Source organism: Rhea americana, unplaced genomic scaffold, assembly GCF_003343005.1.
Source record: "Rhea americana isolate MKP2758 unplaced genomic scaffold, rheAme1 scaffold_584, whole genome shotgun sequence".
Taxonomy (NCBI): Eukaryota; Metazoa; Chordata; class Aves; order Rheiformes; family Rheidae; genus Rhea; species Rhea americana.
This window is the reverse complement of record NW_028186739.1, coordinates 67,330-89,785: the sequence shown is the minus strand read 5'-3', so window position 1 is coordinate 89,785 and position 22,456 is coordinate 67,330. Positions and strand designations below refer to the sequence as shown.

The 22,456-nt window shown below is 46.5% G+C and overlaps 1 protein-coding gene and 1 non-coding gene across 2 annotated transcripts in view; one reads left to right on the top strand and one right to left on the bottom strand.

Moving 5' to 3' along the window:
- Nucleotides 1-22,456, bottom strand: part of CLPB (ClpB family mitochondrial disaggregase) — a gene marked incomplete at its 5' end in the record, with an annotated part of 90,954 nt that overhangs the window by 4,129 nt on the left and 64,369 nt on the right. The window contains 6 exons of the mRNA XM_085319404.1: nucleotides 636-709; nucleotides 4,852-5,008; nucleotides 7,661-7,822; nucleotides 11,198-11,242; nucleotides 14,586-14,641; nucleotides 17,112-17,189. Coding sequence (XP_085175530.1) covers nucleotides 636-709; nucleotides 4,852-5,008; nucleotides 7,661-7,822; nucleotides 11,198-11,242; nucleotides 14,586-14,641; nucleotides 17,112-17,189 — 572 coding nt within the window. The remainder of the gene's footprint in view (nucleotides 1-635; nucleotides 710-4,851; nucleotides 5,009-7,660; nucleotides 7,823-11,197; nucleotides 11,243-14,585; nucleotides 14,642-17,111; nucleotides 17,190-22,456) is intronic.
- Nucleotides 18,094-18,279, top strand: LOC146587548 (U2 spliceosomal RNA). Its single transcript, XR_014897617.1, has one exon. It is a non-coding gene; the product is annotated as a U2 spliceosomal RNA (small nuclear RNA).

Genomic DNA, 22,456 nt, shown 5'->3' with positions numbered 1-22,456 from the left:
TGACCTATGAGCAGTGAGTTGGACCAGGAGCAGTGACCCCCAACAAGCGGAAAGTCCTGTCCCTGGTGTAACTTACACAAAGCATCCTCAGCACTTAGCGAGCAGCAGCACTATCCTGCATCAGCTGGACCCTGTGCTCTGCACCCCATTTCTCTCACTGCTGTGCTCTCCACACACCACCGTGGAGATGTGGGCTGTTAGGATGATCCTGTTCTGTACAAGRCACAGATTGGTGGATTGCTGTCTGAGCAGGCAGATTTTCCTGGCTCCTCTGCTGCAGTGCAGAAGCTGAGTGCACCATGGTCCAGGGYGAGGGAAGAAACCCTCACAGATCAYAGAATCATAGAATCAGATGCTTACTGCYGCACTTCCCATCCCATGCTCCCTTTTCTGTCTCATATAATTGCTCTAATACAAGAGCACAGACAGTCAATAGGATGCAGTCATTTGTTTCTGCAAGGCTCTGAGCTTACTTCTTGTGGCTGAAAATTAAAAACAAATGATGTTGTGACACACTGCACAGCTGGGAGACAGTTGAGGAATGGGGTGATGAACATGGCAGATTCAGCGCAGAAAGGCTCAGAGACCAAAACTCAGGACATCCGAAATATAAGCCAGGAAAAAATCCTCTGTACCTTTAAGATCGGACGAATAACCTTTTCCTTGAATTGCTTAGAGATGGTTATCTTGTCGGTCATCTGGACATCCTCTAAAAGAAATAAAGACACCGCATGTCAGTATATAAGGGAGGACACGGTATTCCTGCCTAATCGACTCTGGAGAATGAACAAGCAAAGCACTGTGCAAAGAAGCAAGACAGTGGGCAGGAAGGCAGGACGGGGGCTTASAGGGGGATTCACACCAGACCTGGGATCTTGATACATGCCACAAAACACATTTTTGTATTAGCTTCTCGGTAATGTGCTTGTCTGGCACCTTCCGTTCTATGTGACTGGTTCCTCCATTTAGGTGCCCAACTTGTTTGGGTCTGGGTCTCCTGAAGCTGCCCTCTGTGCCCGTCGGGATGCGAGGAGAGCACCCTTCACTACTGTGTTTCACTAATACTCTTGCATGGCAAAAAAGCTTCTGCTCCATCTCCGCTCTCTGCCTTACATCGCCCGGGACCGCCTGCCAGGAGACTTCAGATAACAAGAGTCCTCTTTCGGCCTCCACGAACCACGGCTGCGGCTGGGCTATCAGAACCGGTGCTGATTACATTAGGCACAAAGCACCCTGTCATCTGGGGTTGTTCTGCATAGGCTCTYGCAGCCCCTGCCAGGCACAGAGAAACTGCTCCTAGTCTCTTCAGCAAACAGCAAAATCCGTATTCAGACAGCCTGGGGCCGAAGTCTGATGCAGGCTTTGGGTCTACTTCCCTGCATTGACTGTAGGTGGAGCCAGGGTCTGGCAGCCCTGCACAGTAGGTTCCCTGAATCCCAGCTCTGTACTACYGCAGGCAGCTTAAACGCAGGGCTTAGCCTTCTGCGGCCTGAATTCACTTGTCTCTTTTTCTTTATCTCCTCATTTCTTTCTGCATCTCCAAGCATTTAACTACACATGCTATTAACATAACCAAGACTACAGGGAGGCTGCATGCATCAAAGATGCTCGCATAGGATTTAAAAAACAGGCCAGGGGAGAAAGTTCCATACTGAGGGCTGGATCCTGAAAGCTTTGCCCAGATCACAACCTTGGCAGACTGTTACAAGACTAACAGATGAGGCTTTCAAGCATCACCTTATCAACACTAGTGCCTCTGTGCAACAATGTGGTGCTACGTGCTCTGAAATCAYCTCTTCTCCTTCCCACCCTGGGCTGCCGAGGGAGGCTGAGGCACTCTTATCGACCCTTGTTTGAAATAGGCCCCCCTTTACCCTTAGTAACTCCCTTAAAATGGACACAAACATGCTGGTGCTCAAACATGTTCCAAGTGGGTGCCCGCTGCGCACCTTGGGGGAGACGAACACTGGAGCCTTGCCGCTTGGTCTCAGTGGGGCAGGAGGGGCTTTAGTTACATACAGTTAGAAGGACTCAGTCCATTTTACTGTTCTGTTTCACACTAAAAGACACCAACAAGGGGTTTTAAAAAATAACAGCAATCTGGTGTAGCATTCTCCCAGCACACAAGTCCTGTAGAAGAGAAGAGTTGGAAAAGGCAAAACGGACAGAGCCACCCCGTTATTTAGCTCTGTCACCTGTAATGCTTGCAGCTTGCATTCACAGATTGAGAGATGCTGTAGAAGCAGTTCCTTCCGCCTATCTTTCCATTTATCTACCCGTCCAGGCACTTACACTGACCTCATGGCTGCTGCATTCAAGACCAAGCCAAGCCAGGAGCTCAGTAAATTACAAGGAGGTCCATGAAACTCGATTGAGCCTAGGCTTCTGATCCAAAATACATTTTCCAGCCATGCTCTCTCACCGTCATTCACCAACTGCAGCTGTCTRTTGTACAGTTCTAGAAATTAAAATTCAATGCTTTCCTCATTTAGGAGAAAAGTGCTTGGCATTTTAAAATGTTATTCTTGAAAGTTCAGTTGCAGGCATGCTTTGTCCTTTACCTAGTTTGATTGAAGTTTAAAGATTCTGAATTAAGCAAGCTTTCGCATCCACTTCTCAAAATAAAAAGGAAGAGACAGTGAGAGATAAAAGCTGAAAAATACATTTGAGGCCTAAACCCAACCTTTTTTCCTGCTATCCATGGAGCTGATGCAGATGGCGGCGGTACAGCCCCAGTACACACCGCGCACAAGTTCTCACGGCATTTCCACTGGTGAGAGGAGTTCTCAAGAACCTTTTGCAAACACTGCATACAYATAAGATGCTGCACATTGCTAGATACCAAATGGAAGATGTGCTGTTTAGACATACAAGATAGTAAAAAATGGAACTCAACTCTGATACGAAAATGATCAGAGAATCACAGAATCAGTAAGGTTGGMAGGGACCTCTGGAGATCATCTAGKCCAACCTCCCCRCTCAGCAGGGTCACCTASAGCATGKYAGACAGGGTTGCATCYAGGCRGGCCTTGAAGATYTCCACAGAAGGAGACTCCACAACCTCTCTGGGCAACCTGGTCCAGTGCYCYGTCACTCTCACAGKGAAGAAATTCCCCCTCACRSTCAGGCGGAACTTCCTGTGCTTCAATTTCTGCCCGTTGCCTCTTGTCCTGTCACATGGGACAACTGAAAAGAGTTGCCCACGCTGTGATCTGCTGGTGCTACTGGAGTTATCCCCAAAAGGGGAGCACAACAGATGGTTAAACTGAAATTGGGGCTCTCAACRGAGTGGTTTAGTTCAAATCTTAAAGGCCCTTACCCCTGCTCAATGCTCCTTTTTGGTACATTGCTTCATTTTCTTGGAAAATTTTCCACAGCACCTCTGTTTGTGGGTCTGCTGCTCYCATCGCAAGGCAAAATAAAATTTACTAAGCTCAGTCCTTTTGGGAATGACTGGGGGGAACAAACTCTCCCTCTTAATGTGAGCACCTGTACAGGCCACAACCTTTTTGTAGAAAGCATTTGAAATGTCTTGAATGGAAGAGAAGGATGTGGAGATAAAGGGAAGAGTAAGGAATCAAGAAGGCTGAGRTGGGACATAAATCTCTTCCCAAAGACAAACAGAGCTCAAGGATATGACCTTGAGTGCTGAGGACTTCAGAACATGGCAAATCCAAAGCAGAGGTATCACAGGAGAAAGAACAGCTCAGCTTGGCATGTGGGACTCCTTTTCAGCAACAGCGAAACTTCCTAGACATGCACAGACGAGAGCCACAGAAGGTAGCTGCCTTCCCTTCCGGCAGACAACACCCCTGAGGCTTGCCCTACAGCTGCTGCGCCTTGGAGCACACATCATGGTGGGCCAGCTGCAGGGTCTAGCACAAGAGAGGCAAGTGCAGAATTGTCTGGGTGCTCCCTTCTGGCAAAGGGATGGTAAGATGGGTGGTGTCAACTGAAACAAACAGTGGTACATACTTATTAAGACCTTCAGTTTGCTCCCAGGAGACACTCCCAGAGTTTTTAGCACCTGACTAGAGGGCGACCAGTTCATCAGTGCAGAACTCCCATCACTCTCTGAGGCAAGGTGAATATGTGGAGCATCCCTGAAACACCCCCATCCTCCATACAACAGGAGCGAGCAGTAATTAACCTACTCACTAAACAGACGACAGCAGCCATCAGAAAAACAGGCTCTTCCACAGCAATCTGGGCTGAACAGGGGTTTGGGAGAAGAGCGAGTTCTGCAAAGGCAGATTTCCACACCTTCAACACGGAACTACAACACTGTTCTAGCTATAGGCAAACATATACAGCCAATAAAGACCAGTGCAGTGAGGACACAGGGAGTCTGAGTGCGCCTGAATGAAAACTGGGCTTGAACAGTCCTGGAGAACAGAGAATGGGAGTGTAGAGGGCAGAGCCAGAGCCAAACTAAAGCTTCATGTGTAGAGTTTAGAAAAGGGTCCTGGAGAAGCTGTGAAAAATGCCAGAGGCAGGCAAACATGCCCATCTGAGGCCACAGCACACAGCACTGGGCCTGACTGGAGACAGAAAAGAAGAAAAAAACAGTGGGAACTTTATTAATGACCTCTCCAAGAACTGTAGGGCCAGGAGCTTTTGGGTCTTGTGAGCTGCTCCAGTTTTACCAGCTTAGGTAAAGATGGAGCTGGTGGGGAGGCCTGAGGCTGTGAAAGGCAGTGGTACCTGGCTGAGCAATGCTGCAGGGTATCTTTCAGAAGAGTTTTTGTGGCTGCTGAGGCAAGGCGTGTGATTCTTGCAGCAGGGACCTACACTGTTACGAAGGCGGTGGATTCTGTAAGGATTTGGGGTATGACAGTGAAAGAGTAGTACCTAAGTTTTCCGCGATCCTTTTCTTGCTCATTTCCATGGCCTCTTGCCTGAGCTGCAGAGCGTGCTGGGCTATCTCATCACTTGCCACATTGGAGGTCATGATAAAGATGGCATCCTTGCAGTCAATGGTTTTTCCTTTCCCGTCTGTCAGTCTGCCCTGGAACAACATCAGTCAACACAAGTAGCATGAGCAGGTGTCACAGAACATTTCCGAAACATGAGATGAAAGGTCATGGGTCCCGTTTTTCCCTAGACTGAATGTATTTTTGATACCACCCAAAGATACCGAAGGACGAAGGCAGGCACTTAAACAGGACTGAGCTGCAGAGGCTGAAGAAGTTACCACTTCTCTGAGGAATCACGTAACGGACCATGCACACAGTCCAGCCAGCCCCAGCCAGGATATACTCAACTGAAACTTTGGGAAAAGCACTCTACCTTGCAAGCGAGATGGGCCGGTGCAGCTCTCAGTCACTCATGGCTGCCTGCCTTGTGTTAACTCAGCTGCTTTTGACCCTCTGCCCGTCTCCCTGCTATGGTTTTGGGCCTGACACATGAGCTCTGGTGAATGCTTCGAGAGCAGGTGAAGTTGTTGCCACACAGTGCCACTGACCCACCCATCTGATAGAGGCTGTTGTCCCTCTGGTGGGTTTGAAGGCAGGACTGTCAGATGCAATCCAGGTTCTTAGTTTAGCCCTGCTTTTGGTTGTGGCTTAAGCTGGGATGCTGGACTTGGAGGGGCTGGGATGTGATACATTCCCCCTTCCTGACTCTTTCTGGTGGTAACCACTAGCAGAAAAGCAAAGTGGGCAGCAGCAGGCATCAGTGCCTTAAACAGCTCCAGCAGCATTTACCACATGTTCATCAAAGTCTTACAGATGAGTCACTCCAGAGCTCTCCAGGCCACCGTGGCAGTCTGGGAGATCTCCTCCATGTGGGGGTAGCAGGGAGGGGTCAGGCTCAGAATAAGGTTTGTAGTGGTTTGAAAGCACCATGCAGAAGTAGGATTCCAACCAAAACCAAGCAAAACTGACATACTCTTGCAGAAACAGCAGGGTCATGAAAAATTTGCTGGAAAACWATTGCCAATTAAATCTCAGTATTTCTGAGGAGATGGGGGCTGTGGAAGAGAATAGGTCAGAGGAACTGACCTCCTTTCTCTGGGTCATTCTGTTCTGCTTATGCAYGTGGAGCGAACCAGGTAATGATGAAACTGTGACAGCAAGAGGCAACAGGGAGCATCCCTTATGCCTGCAGAATCGCCCCGATGAACCAAGCCAGAGTCAGCAGCTGCAACTGCAGCCTAGCATCGTGGGAGTGCATGGGTCCACGGGGAGCAACAGAGCCTCATCTGGCTTGCAGGGCTGACTACTTTGGAGCACTAACTGTCATGGTATGCTACCAAACTAACACAGGAACCTTTCAAAAGTACTAGATCTCTTGATTAATAAAATAAAGAAGAGAGAAAAATAAAAGGGAAAAAATAAGCAGCTCCCCAGGCAGTTTCTTTCCTCGATATGTCTCCAGCAGTAGATATCCAGCACAATGACACAAATCCTTGTTGGGTGCTTGAGATTAACATTTGGGTTATTGCCCTGTCAAGTGCGTGGTACAGGAATTGATTTCACATTTAGCTGCTGCTGTGATGATCTATGCAAGAAAAAATTGTGTTATTAATCCTTAAAAGAAAAACAACCCCCCCCCCCAAAACCTCACAGCACATTGCTCAGGAGTTTGTTTGCCTCTGAGGACAGACAGGGACCTTAAAAAGAAATAGAAAAACTAGCATGCAACAGGCTGAGTGCTCAATAGAGCATGCAGTAAAACCACCACTTGCTTAATCTTTAATCTCTTCTGCAGGCCCCAGGCTAACTCATGGAGACACACGTTTGTCTCTGGTTGCCACCAGTTCATGCAAGGGAAAAAGTAACTTCCCAAGACAGGTCATCTGTAAAGATTCCGCCCAGAGATGAGTAGATAACAAAGGACCCTAAAGTCACAGGCTTTATCTATGCTCCCTCCCTTAAATAGTGAGTATTTGCCCTCCCTCCTAGTCCCAGTAGGATCAGATAATGCCATGCACATCTGGGGAGGAAAAGGTGTAAGACAAACCACATGCCACTTGAAAAATCAGCGGTTAACCAACCTGAACTAGAAAGCAGACAATTAACAAYGACTCATTAGGATTCAGATGGATTAAGGAGCCCTTCAAGGCCCTCTCCACAATACAGCTCCTGTCTGACGATGTGCAATACCCTGCTTTGTGCCTGGGAAGTGAAAGGTGATCTCCACCATGCCACATTTGAGAGGGTGTACGTGTAAAGAACGTGGCCTCTCAGGGCACGCTTGTGAACTGGGCAATCGCCCTTGTGTCTCTTTTCATCTCTCCTGCTTTCAGCAGTGCACAGGTAGTCCACCTATTATGGCACTGCACTGTCATTGGGGGTTTCTCGTCTTGGTGGTAACCCCATGACACAGTCTTCACCACAGTACCTTCCCAAAGACACAGGGCAATCCAATTCCTAGCCTTCCTGTTAATGTTTCAAACCTTCCCATCACTTTCACTGAAGATGTCATTTCTTCTACCAGGAGACCTCAGTACGATCCTGTTTTCTGGTGTTAAAGTGGGAGAACAGAGTGACAGATTGGCTTACATTTTTAGAAGTGACCAYAGACCATTGATTTGCAGTGTTTCTACTGTGGTGCTGAGCATCTCCCACAGCCATCATCCCTTTCACTGCCCATTGTCATCTTCTGATGTCTTTGTGCTAGCCTTTCTGCTAACTCGAGCTCTGAAATGCAGACTTACTTCATCGAACAGCTGCAGCATTATGGTGAGGACGTCTGGGTGGGCTTTGTCGACCTCGTCAAAGAGCACCACAGCATTTGGACACTGCCTCAACTTTTTGGTGAGCTGCCCACCCTCTTCATGGCCCACGTAGCCAGGTGGAGAGCCAATAAACTTGGCGACCTAGGGGAAAGCAACATGAGATGTGGAAGATGATCTGTACACTGTCAGGAAAGAAGCCTTCTTGGGTATGGAGCAGCTAGCAATCAGCTATGATTCTTTCCATAGATAAATCAAGTTCTGTATACGTTGTGACATCTATCACACCCCAGGTATCCCACAATCAGCTTAATAAGCAACAATTTGGCAAAATGTAGATCAATGACTGCTGAGCAATTAACTCGCACAGAGCTTTAACCAGCAGAAACTGAAAGAGCAGCCACTGGGAGGCGAATAGGCACAATCCCTACCTTTCTGAACAGTGTCAAAGTGTCCCATCCTAGCTGCAGAAGACATATTTTAATGCCTTTTAGCCCTTTTAAGAGCCAGAATTTAAAGGAATATGAATGACAGATGGCTTCGGTGAGGAATCAAAGTCAATAATCAACTTCAATACTTCCTGGTGCTATGATTTTTTACATAAAGTTACAGAGAAGAAATAGAAGAATATTTCTGAAAACATGACAAGTGAGGTTTGATGCACTTTAGGACATTTTCAAGGTATCCAGTTCTGCAGGTGCTTTCAGCACTGTCTAAAGTCATTGTCACAAAACCAAAATTATCACTCGGTTTGGTTAATTCAGTGTGGTTCTTTAGSATGTCAATATGCCAAAGGAGTCACTTGCTCACTGGTAATACAGGGAGCAGATGGAATTCTTGGAGCAAAATTCTCAATCCCCAAAATACTGGTGACGCCTCAAAAACCAGAGAAATTGCAATTTCTTATTCTAGGACRGATTACTGGCGAGCCTGTTGTGGCTTCACTTGGTGCCGGAGGTGCCCCTACGCGCGCAGGCCAGCTTGACTGTGGTGGCCACTTCCGCAAGGCTGGCAGAGGAAACAAGCCACAGTAGCTTCATCTTTGCCTTTCAACGAACAGGACTTTAGGGCACCCAGTTTCTTTCCTTCAAAGGTGGGTCCTTTTTTGCCACCTGCGGAGCAATCTGCACAGGCTGCCTGGGGAGAGCTGGGCTCCCCCCTCGGAGAACTGCAGGGCAGCGCTGCTGCCTCCCCTGCTCTCCTTCAAGACTCTGGGGACAGAGGTGAGGGGCCTCCACTGACTCGGGGATGCAAAAGCAGAAATTAGCTGAAGGCAGCTAATTCATTTCATTTGTTCTGCAGTGCCTGTGGCTACATGAGGCTCCCCAGGCTCCTTCAAAGGATGTTGTCTCCTGGACTGACCTTCTGATCCTTGTTTGCTTGAAAAATTTATATTGCTTTCCCCGCAATTCTCTACTTTATTTCTTCCCTTTGCTCTGCTTCTTGTCTGTCAGGGCACAGTATTTTATACCTTACATTTATACTGTTACTTCTAACTCCTCATTCTTTCTTTGTACTGAATCATCACTATGGCTTTATTTTTATTCATTTTTTACTCTACTCTGTAGGATCCTATCATAACCACTGAGGAGCCATCCATCAGTCTGGCAGCGAGCACTTCTTTATTTTCTCTTCCCCTATCCCTTCACTTTAATGTTTTTGAGAAAATAACACTCTTCCAGACCTTTTCGAGCCCTGGCCATTCAAGGGCCCTATGGGTCTTGGCAATGGTGCTGAGATTCACACTGCCTTGCACTAGGTCAATACTCTAATCAGCCCTTGGCTCAGCCTGGACACCAAGCACGAGGGTTTGCCTACAACCCCTCCACCCCTAGTGACAGCGCTCCCTAAACACTGGGAAAGACGCTGGCTGCAGCCCTCGGCTGGTAGCCTGATAGCTGGTCAGAAAGAAATGCCCCCAAATGGCACCCCCAGCCTGGAGAAGTGCTTCTTAGCGCCTCCCCAGCAGGCTCCTCCCCAGCACCTTCCTCCCTCTCGCGTCCAGTACACCATCTTCCTCAGTCCCAGTTACTGAGTCTGCCTTTTTTTTTCCTTCCTTTTTGCATAAAACAACACAGCAGCTGCACTGCTGAAGGGGCCAATCCTCAGCGCATCCTATCTCACGCTTTCTGGATCTGGGTGCACCTCACCCAGACAGATCTGTAAGAGGCCCCTACACAGCCTCAAAAGAAAAAATACCGTGAACAGGATCTGTCTGTCTCAGTTAGGACCTTGTTCCTTTCCGTACAGTCAGTGGGAGACAGAACCCTCCAAACGGATTAGGGCTGCCTGGGTCCCCAGCAGGGTTTACCACCACTCTCCAGTGCAGACACTCCACATAGGTGCAGAAAAGCTACATGTGATCACTCAGGGTCTGTGTCTGCAGCCAACAACCCCTTTTTAAAATTACCTCCTTCTGGTCTGAAATCTTCTGTGCTATCAGTTTTTCTCCCTGGATTCTCTAGAGCATCCTGCACCTTCTCAGGGGATGTTTTTGCAGATTCACTGCGAGTATCTTAGGGGCATTCATCCCTCAAGTCTTGTAAAAATCCCCGCTGGCTCAGAGGGGATGTTGTGCTTTTGCAATATCAGAAGTAATTGGCCAGCAGGTATGATAGGAGGAGTGGACTTGTCTACTGCGGTCTCACGGTACAGCACAAATCTGCTCTGCCAGCTAAGTGCAAGTCAATACGGTTCAAGCCTAGGCACTTCCACCGTTCAGACTGTTAGAATAAACACGCGGGACTGAGGACAGAGCTGGCCAGYGCGCTGGAGGTGGACAGCCCACACACCCTTGGTAACTCAGTGCACGCTAAGATCTAATTTACATGATCTCAACAGACTTGGCACACGTATGAGGCAGCAGATAAGCAGGTTCAACCAAACTAGGCCTAGGCAAAGCGTTTGAGGTCAGGGAATGAATGGGGCTTTGTGCTCACTTGACCTTATCTTGTGAGGTTGGAGTGGGCCTGCAAACAGTCTCTGCGTACTTACAGAACGTGGCTAATCACTCATGTCCAGACTGCGTATTTTCATGCACAATATTATCTCCGTTCAGTTGCTCTTCACCCAGCGGTACAGACACCACATACAGAGGSCACCATATTGGATACAAACGGTTAAAGCTTTTCTTTCTCCTTAGTCTCTGTTCCTAATGTGCTGCACTTTAATTTGTTGTTCTTTAACTGGTAGTCCYCATATTGCAATCTACTCCACATCCCTGAGCATCTACTACTGCTATCTTTCTCGCATCTCCTTTTTGRCACACTAAATAGCCCATCTCCTGGAGAACGTGGAACTAATTTGGAAAGGTCCTGAACGCTCACTGCCAGGACTACYCCCCTGTGACAGCATCCATCTGGGAGGTGTTTACCGAGGTCAAGAGCAGTGGGGAGATCYTAAGCCCCTCCAAAGACAGTGATGGAAGGTAGGGGAAAGAAAGAATTGACACGATTTGTTTAAATTACCAAYTAAGCTTGAAATTGCAATCTCTGCATGTGCGACAGCCCATTTACTAACCTCGTGCCTTTCCTGGAACTCTGACATGTCCAGTCTAATGAAACCCTGTAAGAGAAAGAAATATGTAACATGATTGTGATTAACGTGCTCAATGTTTCCGTACATTTCAGAAGTCTTCTCCAAAACCAGACAGGTGGCTACACAGATGAACACACTGATGTCTGCTTCTTGGTTCTCAAGGACTGCAGGCATTGGAATGGCCAGATAAATCCACTACACAATGCTGAAGTCTTATTCTGAAGGAAAATAATTGCAGTTTCTCAAAGACATCTAGGAACGGTTCCTACAGCTGGCTAACAATCCCCCAACTGAGTTTCAGTTCAGACGCTCTGCTCATCACTAGAGCTAGGGTGATAAAAATGGGACTCAAACCACAACTTGCAATTTCCTAAATGAAATGGATACTATTGCCATTCAATTTTTTGAAATAATCACAAGAAGAACACAATGTTTCTCAGTACAAAATAAATAAAATAAGAACAAAAATCRCAAAGCCAAGGTAAATGAGGTTTGTGGATGATTACCCCAATGAGATAACATGGTTTTAGAATTTATAGTTAWTTTACAAACTTCCTTTTGCATTTCAAAACCTGCTTCACTGCAGACAATGAACTGCCTGGGCTTGCAGCTATAACCTAAAGGTATGAAAAGACAAATTCGAACTTTCTCAGCAACAATGCAGACAYGCTCAACTAGACAGGACAGTTCTCCACAGACACGCAGTTAAGAGGTTTTGGGTAGTCATGGATTACACCTTCCCGGACTACCTGCTCCACAAGGCGTATGACTGTTCCCATGCTGTACCAATGAGACAGTCACAGGCAGCAATCTTGTGCTGCTGAAGACCCTTAGAGGCTGGTTTAAACATGYGCTGAAGACAACTCAGATATTATCCTCTGACAATGGCCCTCCTCTGGAGACCTATGTGAAACAGTTATTTACTGGAAAGAGCAAATGCAGGTGAGAGGATATGCAGAACAAGAAGAGTTATTGTATGGAAGGACACGTATGTCTATGCATACATCTCACCAGCATACGTGCATATAGACAACACATGTGCACACACACAGGGATATTCCACGTTATGGTAACTCATCTCTAAAGCAAAAACAGTCAGAGCTAACGGATGGGATTTTTAGCAGGGCACAGAGTGTCCCGACGCCTTTCAGATCCTAGATGCAGTCTAGAGGCACCAAGCCAAGAAGATGCTGCCATTAACTCCTGCAGTGCAACGGGAGGCAGCGACTGCGCTGCCCTGGAGGATCTGCCTGGTTTGCAGCTCTCCCATGATATGTCAGTATTTGATGGAGGATGGATTTCAATTCAAAACAGCCAATTTTCTYGGCATAATAAAAATATTAAAACATGAAAAAAAACTCTTTAGACCAACTGAAACGCTCTCCTTCAAAACTGTCAAAGTATTTTGTTACTCTAGCCTTCTTTTGATCAATTTAGTTTTTATCAGATAGAACTGAAAACAAATCAAACCAAATGCTTCCCCACTTAAACATAATGTAGAAATCAATTGTACGAGAAGTTTTTGTGTGAAAGAAGCTTATCTTTTGATGGAAAACTCTTCCACTGGAAGTGTTTGAACCAGTCCAACGTAGCACTATCAGCCAAGTCACCCAAAGGCCACTCATGTCATACACTCCACATTCTCGACAGGAGCTTCTCCTACCTATCCAACCATAACAGGCAATAAGCACAGAGTGTCTCATTTAAACAGCCATAATTTTCATTAAGTCAAGGCTGCTCACCCCCTTAACACACAGTGAGATCTGCACAAAGGCAAACCAGCTCCTGCTTAACTGGACTCACTGGGAACCACAAGTCCTCACCAGGCACAAACCGCATAYGAAAAAGAGGGAAGTACAAAAATCAGCATCACTTCTCAGAGGCAGGCTTTCTGGGCTGATCCTGGCGGTGTGCACACCAACACGAAGGAGAAGCATCCCACCAGTGGGTGACAGCAAGACCAGAATTAGGCTCTGTAAGYCATGCTTTGCTTTGGTCTGTTCACAGTCTGAACCCTCCTTGCTCAGCATTCATACCACGTGCACTAACACAGGTTGGGTAAGGACATCAGCGTTTGTCATTACATTGCAACCTCTCTATCAGTATGAAAATGAGACCGTTATGGATTTCTCAGGCAGCCAGTTCCTGCTAAGAGCTGCTTCCCCCATAACCGCCCATATAGTTTATGACCCCTCTTCACACTGCTCATTACAGCAATGACTGCCAAGCTGATTCATTACCAATAAAACTCCGATTTGTGCATGCTATTGAATTAACACAACATTCAKCGTTTAACTGATTTTTCCATTTGATGTTTGGCTGAGCGTTGACCAGTTCCAGGTGCAGGAGTCTTGGATGAAGGTGCCCAAGATCCAGGAACTGGGATTTATTGCTTCTGGAAGGCAATTATAGAAGGATGATGAAAAGAAACCAGAACAGCCATTTTTACAGCTTTGTTTTACTTTTGATCTTCTTTCTACATATGTCATTTTATCTTGTGCTTATTCTACGCTAGACGATCTGGTGGATAGGTGGGATTAATCTAACATCAGCTTATGGGACAACTCTGTGTTTCTTCATTTTCCCCTGTGATGTACACTGCCTTGACTCTAGAATCTGACTTTCCACAGACCTCGTGGAAGAAAGCTAGGTGCTTCTCAAAGGCAGGTAGGTGCTTAAACGTGAATCGAGGAACTAAATATAAACTCTTAGTGTTTCAAAATGGTAGACATGCCCACACGGTAGACGTGCCAGTTCCCCTACTAAATAACCTGTGATCACGTAGGAAATAATTCTAGTCCATTTTAACTAAAAACTGTCAAGTGAATAATAAAGAAAACCACACAAACAGCTTGCAGTGTTTGTGAATCCGAAACACTTCAGCACTGAGAACCCAGATCAGCTGCACCATTTCCACTGCCTCTACTGATACATTGCACCAAATGGGCAGCTAGGGACACATCAAATGAATTCTTAGAATTTCATCTCTTCTAATRATTTACAGTGTTATTAGTAACAGATGCAAAGAAATTTATTCCGAACACAGGATGTCAAAATGATGGCAATCTTGAACAGGGGCACAGTATTTTAAGTTAGTTTAGATTTTTATAATTCAAATGTAATTCATAACATAGACAGGGATGTAGGCCTTAATTGATTCATTTTAACCCAGCAGAGGCCCTTTCTTGGTGCACACAAACAACTCTCACATTTCTTTTCAACTGATGAATAAAGCACGCTGTGATCCAGGCGGGCCAAGCGGCAAGCTTGACCCTCAGCTCCAGGAAAGCCAGAGCATGAGCGCATCACCCCGAAACGAAACGCTATTAAACGCCTTTGAACGGCAAAGAGCAGAGGGAAGAGGCATTACCTTTTTGACATCCTTATGTAAGTACTTGGCGGTCTGTTTGGCCAACTCTGTTTTACCTGTTCAAAGCACAGGAAGGAAAGACGCACGTTAAACAGCTGGAGAGCGCGCGTTACCTGTGCAGCCGGCCGTGACGGCCCCGCGCTCTCCTTCCGTGAGCTGTGCTGACTCCAAGGCCGTTACCGACTGTAACCAACACCCCCGCTTCCTCCGCGAATGCGCGCCCAGTGCAGCGGGAATTCCTGCAGAACCCTGAGGTCTATATTTACTCTAAATAGTCCACCTTTCAGGTGCAATGTCTTTTACTTTCTAGAACAATTTCAGAGAAACATGGTAGTCTTTATTTGATTTATATAAGGCAACTCTCATCAACTTCTAGGCTTACAAACAATTAATAATTCAAAATGTATACCGCAGAGTAAATCCACACTGACATAGTATCAACAAACACCCCAGCTCAGTACGGTGAGACCCCGTCGTCCCGACCTCTCCATTCAGGGAAAAACCCTGCTAACCAGGCAGGCTCTGCAGCATGCGGGAAATACTCCAGGCTCTGCCAGACCCCCTGAATCGCCGGCTTCCCTGAAGCTGCCTTGCTGCCACCCCCTGGCATGTAATGCTGGGCTGATCAGGCTGAGCATCTTGGCTGATTTCAGCTCCTGAGATTATCAGAAAAAGAGAGATACAGCCTTTTACAGGCACAGAAGTCAAATCACAAGACGCTTTGTGAGTTGAAACTTGTATCTCATACTACGTCTGAGGCTAGTATTGTATYTGCACTGCCTATCTATCCATCTTATATTTAACTACACAGTGAAAAATAAACACTTAGGCATGTTAGGGCAGAGAACAGACACAGAGAATGCCATAAACAACTATTCTAAATGAAAAAACTGTATCCTCAAAACCAAATTAGCTAAAAAAAGCATGCAGTTTTACATAAGCCAAGGGAGCTGCAGCTTAAGGTAGAAATGAGCTCTGCTGGTGTTAAAAATGTAATATTCCTAAAGCCATTGTATTTTGACAATGTCGTGCCTCTTGGAGCATTACACATCTGTCCCAGTCCCATTCCAGAACAGCTGTTTTCCAGTTAAGATAAATTTGGTAGATTAGATCTCCAGGATCACTTATTTAGAGCTCCTGCATAAYGAAGGCCAGAAAATTTTATCAATTCATTTCTGCATCAAGCCCTAGCCTTCAGATGATCCTGGCCACTTCTTTCAGATATAATCACCATAAAAAGGCTGTAAAAAATGGAAATTCATCACTGTGCTTGGAAGCCTCTTCTGACAATGAAAATCTCTGCCACAATTTTGCATCTTATCCTCAGTTCATGCTTTGTTGCTTTCAAATACTGCTGTACCTTAGCCCAATGTGTGAGCACATGTATGTGTATGCATTCATGCATATATGTGTATATACATATATATGATGGGATCTTTAAAGTGCTTACCTACTGTGGGAATCTACTGAAAAGTGAAGACACATTAGATATTTTAGTTTGTACAATATTTGGGCTTCCAGACTATTGCATYGAGACCCATACAAAGTATCCATTTGATACATTAAAATTCTCAGCTGCTTTGCTTTCTTATCTCAATATTCGTTTTTATGGTAGGAAAAGAAGAAAAAATCTGTCACAGAAATATATGAGAGTTGATGAGCTGACAATTTATATTATTGAGCCTTCAGATCTGCTATAAGCAGTGCAATGAAGTCTCACAAACATTTCTTACTGTTTTTATACAGCTTTATAGCAACTCATTTAGAGTTAATACTTGGCCTGCTACTGCTCTAAGGYAGGATCCTGTTGAGACAGTAATTGTTGTGTACGCCCCGTTACCTTAACCCTTCCAGCCCCAGCCTCTTCCAAACAACCAAGTGACTCAGCTGGAGGTTGTTTCAAATGTCACAGTTCAGTTACTTTAAATCTATTTTTTGTTCCCCAAGTAAAAGTCATTTTGTCCATTTCACGAACAGATCAACTGCCACGTTGCATTTTATTGTGTTTGAGGAAAAATATTATCAGTGTCAATAAAATCACATCATTATGAAGAAAACCTTGCCCACAGGAGCAAGATGAGCAGAGATTCTTTTTCGCGATAGCAAATTTCTGTTAATAACCCTACCTATGGAGGTATTCCTACTGGAAAGCACAGTGCTGTTAAAATTACACTTTTATTACCAAAACTGTCCCTTCCTGAGACTTTAAGGGCAGACTGCCTCCTGGGATAGCTCAGTGCAAGGCCAGGCACACTCCGGCACACGGTGTGGCCCCGCGTGCTGAAGCCGGTGCCGCCTGTCCRGCTGAGGGGCAGGAAGATGCTCTAGATGACCACCTGGAAGGGCCAACAGCATCTTGCCCTGGTATTTTATGTGGAGCTACGAACAGTTGTGCAGAAAGTGCTCTGGGCATGTGCTGAGTCCCAAGGAGCAGATGAGCTGCYGAAACACCCCTGCCTCTGCCCCTTCCCAGCCTCATCACTGGCTCCCCGTCCCTCTCAGGACAAAGGACAACCCAAATGTTACCTATTCCAGAAGATCCCAAGAAAAGAAAGACCAGCGGGTGCTCTTCATCATACCAGCCATTTTCCTTCCTCCGAATAGCTGCATTTAAACACAACAAAAACAAAAGGGGGAGAAAAAAGGCATATAAATCAATGACACAAAAGCAAGTATAATTATCACTAAGTATACACTATGTTTTACTGCTCTCTACCCACTCAAAGTCTTCACTACCATTAGGGCTATCTAATTTGATTAGCCAGCAAAGGCCCCAGAGACACCTAATCAGGTTAGCATGGATTTGGAAAGCTGCCCAGAGCAGATTTCGGATAAAGTTTTCCAGGATGTGCACTCAGCGTTGCCAGGGAAACAGAAAGGAGGATGGACAGTGAATGAAGGAGAAGGGGTTGCGAGGGGAGAATTCAAGAGGCACACTAGATTTCCAGCTTGTAACTGCAACCTTTCTGTGAAATGCCTGGTCTGAAGAAGTTTATATGTTATTTCTCTCATGCAAATTAAAAGATAGATGTTTGAATTGAAGGTCACAACAACTCTGAATTGATGTGTTTCTTCAGAAGGGAGAGTGTTCGTTTATCTCCATTAATGTCTGGACGGCAATACTGAAGAGCATCCTGACTAAGACACCAATGAAAAATTTTATACAAAGGTAAGGAGGATTTGGAAAGCAGAACACCAATTATCTCCCAAAACACCAGAAACAAAGCCACATCCTTATTTCAGGACATACGGCAGTTTGTCTTGCAGAATTTGTGATACCTCCTACCCAGTACAGGTTTCTGCAATCACCCAAGATGAGATTTAGYCACTTGGTCCCCCTGAAAGCTCTCAGGCTCAATGAGTAGCTCCACCACACCACTAAAATCACTGCACGACCCAAGTGGGAGACAAGGAAAGGTATCCTAGGCCAAGAGGAACACACACACCTGCAGGCTGGATCTGGCCTGTGGAACACAAGAACAACTGCACTGGTTCAGACCAACGGACTGTTGCTTCTTAGTCTTTTGGCTCAGAATTAAATAGTTCTTATCATTTTAATCTCTGATACACCATTGGTTGGATTGGACATTATACTTGAAGGTTGTTTGGTACTGGGAGATGAATGAGGTGCTTCCTCCATCTACTCCAGGGACGAGCTTGGTACAGTAGTGTTCCCAGGAACGGTGTGAAAAGCGGCAGCCACATGATGATACCCAGGGAAGAGTAAGAAAACAGCAAGCATCCTTTCCCCTCCTCTATTCTGGTGACTTCTAGCTATTTTCCTTCTGTGTTACCCAGCACACAGCTTTCCAGGAGCCAGGACAAGTCAGTGCTGACTTGTCCTTGAGCTCAGRGTATGGGAAACAAATTCTAACAGAATTTGCACCCTGAAACATTTTGTAGTGACTGCTAGTAAATGTGAAATATTGGTGTAGGTGGGTAACTGGCCTGGTTTAACAGGTTTAGRGTCATCAAACTGCTTCAGTTCATGTAGCAGCTAAAGAGGGTAAGGAGAGGAGTAAGGGTTTTGCAGGGCCTGTTCCAAATGTTGATTTGCMGGGCTCCAAGTCTCAGCCCAAATCTCACCCAGATGTTTTAAGCAGTGAAGCAGGGCAAGCTTGTTACTTCCAGCAGGTTTGTGAAGGATCTGTGCTGAGGGATGTGGACACATGTAAGAAAAGTATTACTGGGGTCTGCCTCCCAGCTTGTCTCAGATGGGCTCCAGCGATGATCGGGAAAGCAGGCACTGCCCAGGGGTAGAGCATGTGTGCTAACAGGGCACTGCAGCACGGTCATTCCCTTGCCCTGCCTAGTAACTCTGCTCCTGAATTAAACCTGAATCTCAGGCCACACTGTAAATGAGAAAAGAATCAGAGCTTGCTCAGCTGCGTGAGCCCTCGGGGCACAGTGCTGTTCACTTTCTTACACCGAGTACTGGGGATGGTGCGGTCACCAGCTGCCCTGGCCAAGTTGTAGTCAGGCTGGGACCAGGGGAGGGAAATGCCCCCGAGAAGGGCTGTGGCTCGGACACAACTGGCAACCTGCCCCAGCAACACGAACCAGAGCGGAGCACGCAGCTCCCCAGACCAGTGCTCTCCCCCCGTGGCTCACCGCCRAGGTACCAAACTACACTGACTAGGCAACTCGTGGCAGGCTCCTGCTTCTGATGGCAAGAGACAGTCTACGGAGGTCTTCCTGATTTATCTGCATTATTTAAACATGGCCTCTATTACSGCTCTTAAAAAGAGTTATTCTTGCCATATTGATTGCTGTATGCTATAAAGTGTTTTGAGATATTTTGTAAGAAGTGACATAAAACAAAATTGTATTGTCTTGTAAATGATGGGGAGGCTACACCTAATAACTTACCTGTAAGTGTGCTTTTTAAAATTCTGTGCAGACCTGTGTCTCAGCAGTTGCTGGATGCCAATGAGATCAGAGATGCAGCATTTTGCTTGATACAAGTAGGGCCAAAATGGGAAAGATGCCAAAGAATCCTAACCTAAGTTATTTTTAAGCTACAGAAGGAAATAACAGCAGCAGAGGTAAAAGCCCTGCAGAACGAAAATTAGAGGAAACAAATATTCAGAGATCTGCAGTTTGATTTCACTTTTCAAATAAAGCTTTTTCTAAACACTGCTGTACAAGTACCTCTGCCTTTCAGTCATTTCCATAGCAAACATACTCCAGTTTACAAAAAAAAACAAACAAACAAAAAAAAAAAAACAAAAAACCCACGCATCTCCTTTCTTTATGACTGCCATCTCAAAACGTCAGCCTGGGACTGAGTCCCTGTCGTCGTCCCTCAGCCCCAGGACCCTCAACTGCTTGTGACTCCCCATAACATAGTGCGGCAGCTCCTCTGCCTTCGAGCACCCGATAGCACCTCGGGAAGCTCTAGGTTTGCTGYCTCCCTGGGAGCCTGCAGGCGGTACCAGACAGCAGTCCTTATAAACAGCGAATCCTGAAATTCAAGCTGAGGAAGAAAGAAAGAAAGTCTACGTAAAAGCTCTGCTTGACAGGGTTAGGGAAAATAAAGGAGTCCTAAGAAAAGACATCCTAACAGCAGCAYGTGAAGAGGTCTTCCTACAGGTACAGGGATAGGAAACTGATGTAGGTAATGCTTAATAAATATTCCCATTTTGCACAGAAAAAGAAGCTGAATGTCTTACGCTATAGGAGCGACAGTGAAAAGCTGCCTCTGCCAGCAAGAAACAAGGCAGGAGGGTGTTAAACAGCGGCAGCTGAAGTGAAATGCTATAGGAGCYGTATTGTATAACAGCACTGACGAGTTTCAAATGAATTGGGCTAGCAGCTCTTGGGGCTGCTCCTATTGCTGAAAAGATCTGCATGTAGACAAACTCCTTCGAGTCTGTGTCTGTGTCTGGGGAGTGCAGGTAGGACACCTGGGCAGGGTGAAAGCTGATTAAATTGGTGAAGATTAGGAAGATAAGTAGAAAGCTTCAAGTAAGTCTAAAATCCTGCCTTATAGAGCAAGAAAAAATCAATTTACTGAGGTTAACGYGAGAGGTTTAAGGGCTGACTCGACCACAGTCATTAAGTACCTACACAAGAAAGCGCAGAACTTGCCAATCTAGCAGACAAAGACCTAACACGCTCCAGGGGCTGAAGCTGGACGAATTCAAACTAGAAGTAAGGCAGAATGTTTTCTAAGGATGGTGATTAGGACACCGTTAGGACAACCTACAAGCAGGAGCGTGGGTGAATCTCTAACCACCGGCAGAGTCTGTAGAAAAAGACGGGATGTCTTTCTAAAAGACCGTTTTAGCTCAGCCAGAAGCTAAAGGCTTGTACTGCTTCTACGCTAAGGGAAGCCTAAACGGTCCTAAGAGTCCACTTCAGCCTTGAACCCCAGGGGCACATCTACCCCGCAAAACGGGGCCGCGCGCAAGGACTGCAGAGCTGGAGGAGGCTCCGGCCACAGTGCCCCGTGGACTTGCCTGTTTATTCCTGGACGCAATCTAGATGCATTATCCAGTGCTTTAGCCACGCTAGTAAGTCCTGACTCTTGTCAAGGCTTAATTAGCGCAGGCGTCGAGCCAAGCTCCATGACTGGATTGCATCCGGACGCGTCTCACCTGCCGGGCCCCGCTCCGGGGGCACGGCCGGCGGCGCGGAGGTGCTCTGCGAGCGCGCAGCGGTGCGCGACAGCCTCCAGCTGCTCGCAGCCCGGGTCCTCCACACCAAATGGCCGTTACAGAGGGGGAACAGGAGGGGAATAGCGACACTGCTCACGCGGATCAGCAGAGACCGCGCCGGAGCGAYGGACGAGGATCCGTGCGAGCTGGGCCGTGGGCAGCGGCAGCCGCCAGCTCCGCCCGCGTTCCTCGGAGAGCCTCCCRGCCCGCGCACCTCCCCGGCGGCCGAGAGCACACCCTCCTCCGCCGGCCTTTCTCCCGGCAAACGTGAGGTCAGAYACCACGGGTGGATATTCTTTTTATAAATTGATGGGGAATAACATGACCACTGACAATTTCTGCAGCTATTTCAGCTAAGATAATAAAGGTAATAAACTTTTGCTTCAGGGCACGGAGTGACCACTTGCAGGGGTCAGCACGCACAACGGTCCAAAGGCAGCTGGGTTAAGTGCGGTCTTTTTTCACTCTCCTCGGCAGCAGGACACCAGACTTTATGGATAAATGCTCAGCTCACTCAYAGCAACTCCAATGATATAAACCACACCATAAAAAACTACCATAAAGTTAGTGCTTGTGATTCAGAATTAGATCTTGGCTAGAGGGTGTTCTTGATCATCATTTTACAGAATGAGTTAGCTAGATCTACACAGAGTGATGAGGTATAAAATCTTTTCTTTAAGTAGGCTTAAAAATATGACATATTCTACCATGCTGCCTAGCCTCAGTGCTCTTAAGCTTTGAAAACCTGAAAAATTGTGCTTGTTACCAGGCAGGGGCCACTGAACACCCAAGTTTTACAGGCACAGTTCTCCAAGTCCTACTGCYGGCCACTGCACAGTTTAGCCTCAGTGAAAGGGGGCAAGATGCCACCTCAGGACAAAACACCACATCGGTGCCACTTTGAAGGGTTAAAACTCCTGTAAGAGCAAAAATGCCCTCAGAACTCCTGTCCCTGGTGTTTGTGTCCCACAAAGCAGCTGCCTGCCATGCTGGTCGCTTTTCACTCATATTCATGCAAGAAATCCATCCTATGCCTCTTGGAAAGCCGTCTCCTTCCTCCTCTGATGTCAAGGTTGGCAGAAATAAATAAATAAATGGAGGTAGGTCACACTGCTTTACCAAAATTTCATTAAGAAATCCAGACCCAATGTCCAAGCAGAGAGGCTGATGATGACGCTTGGGCCTTCTTCTTTGGAGCCATTTCCAGTGTCG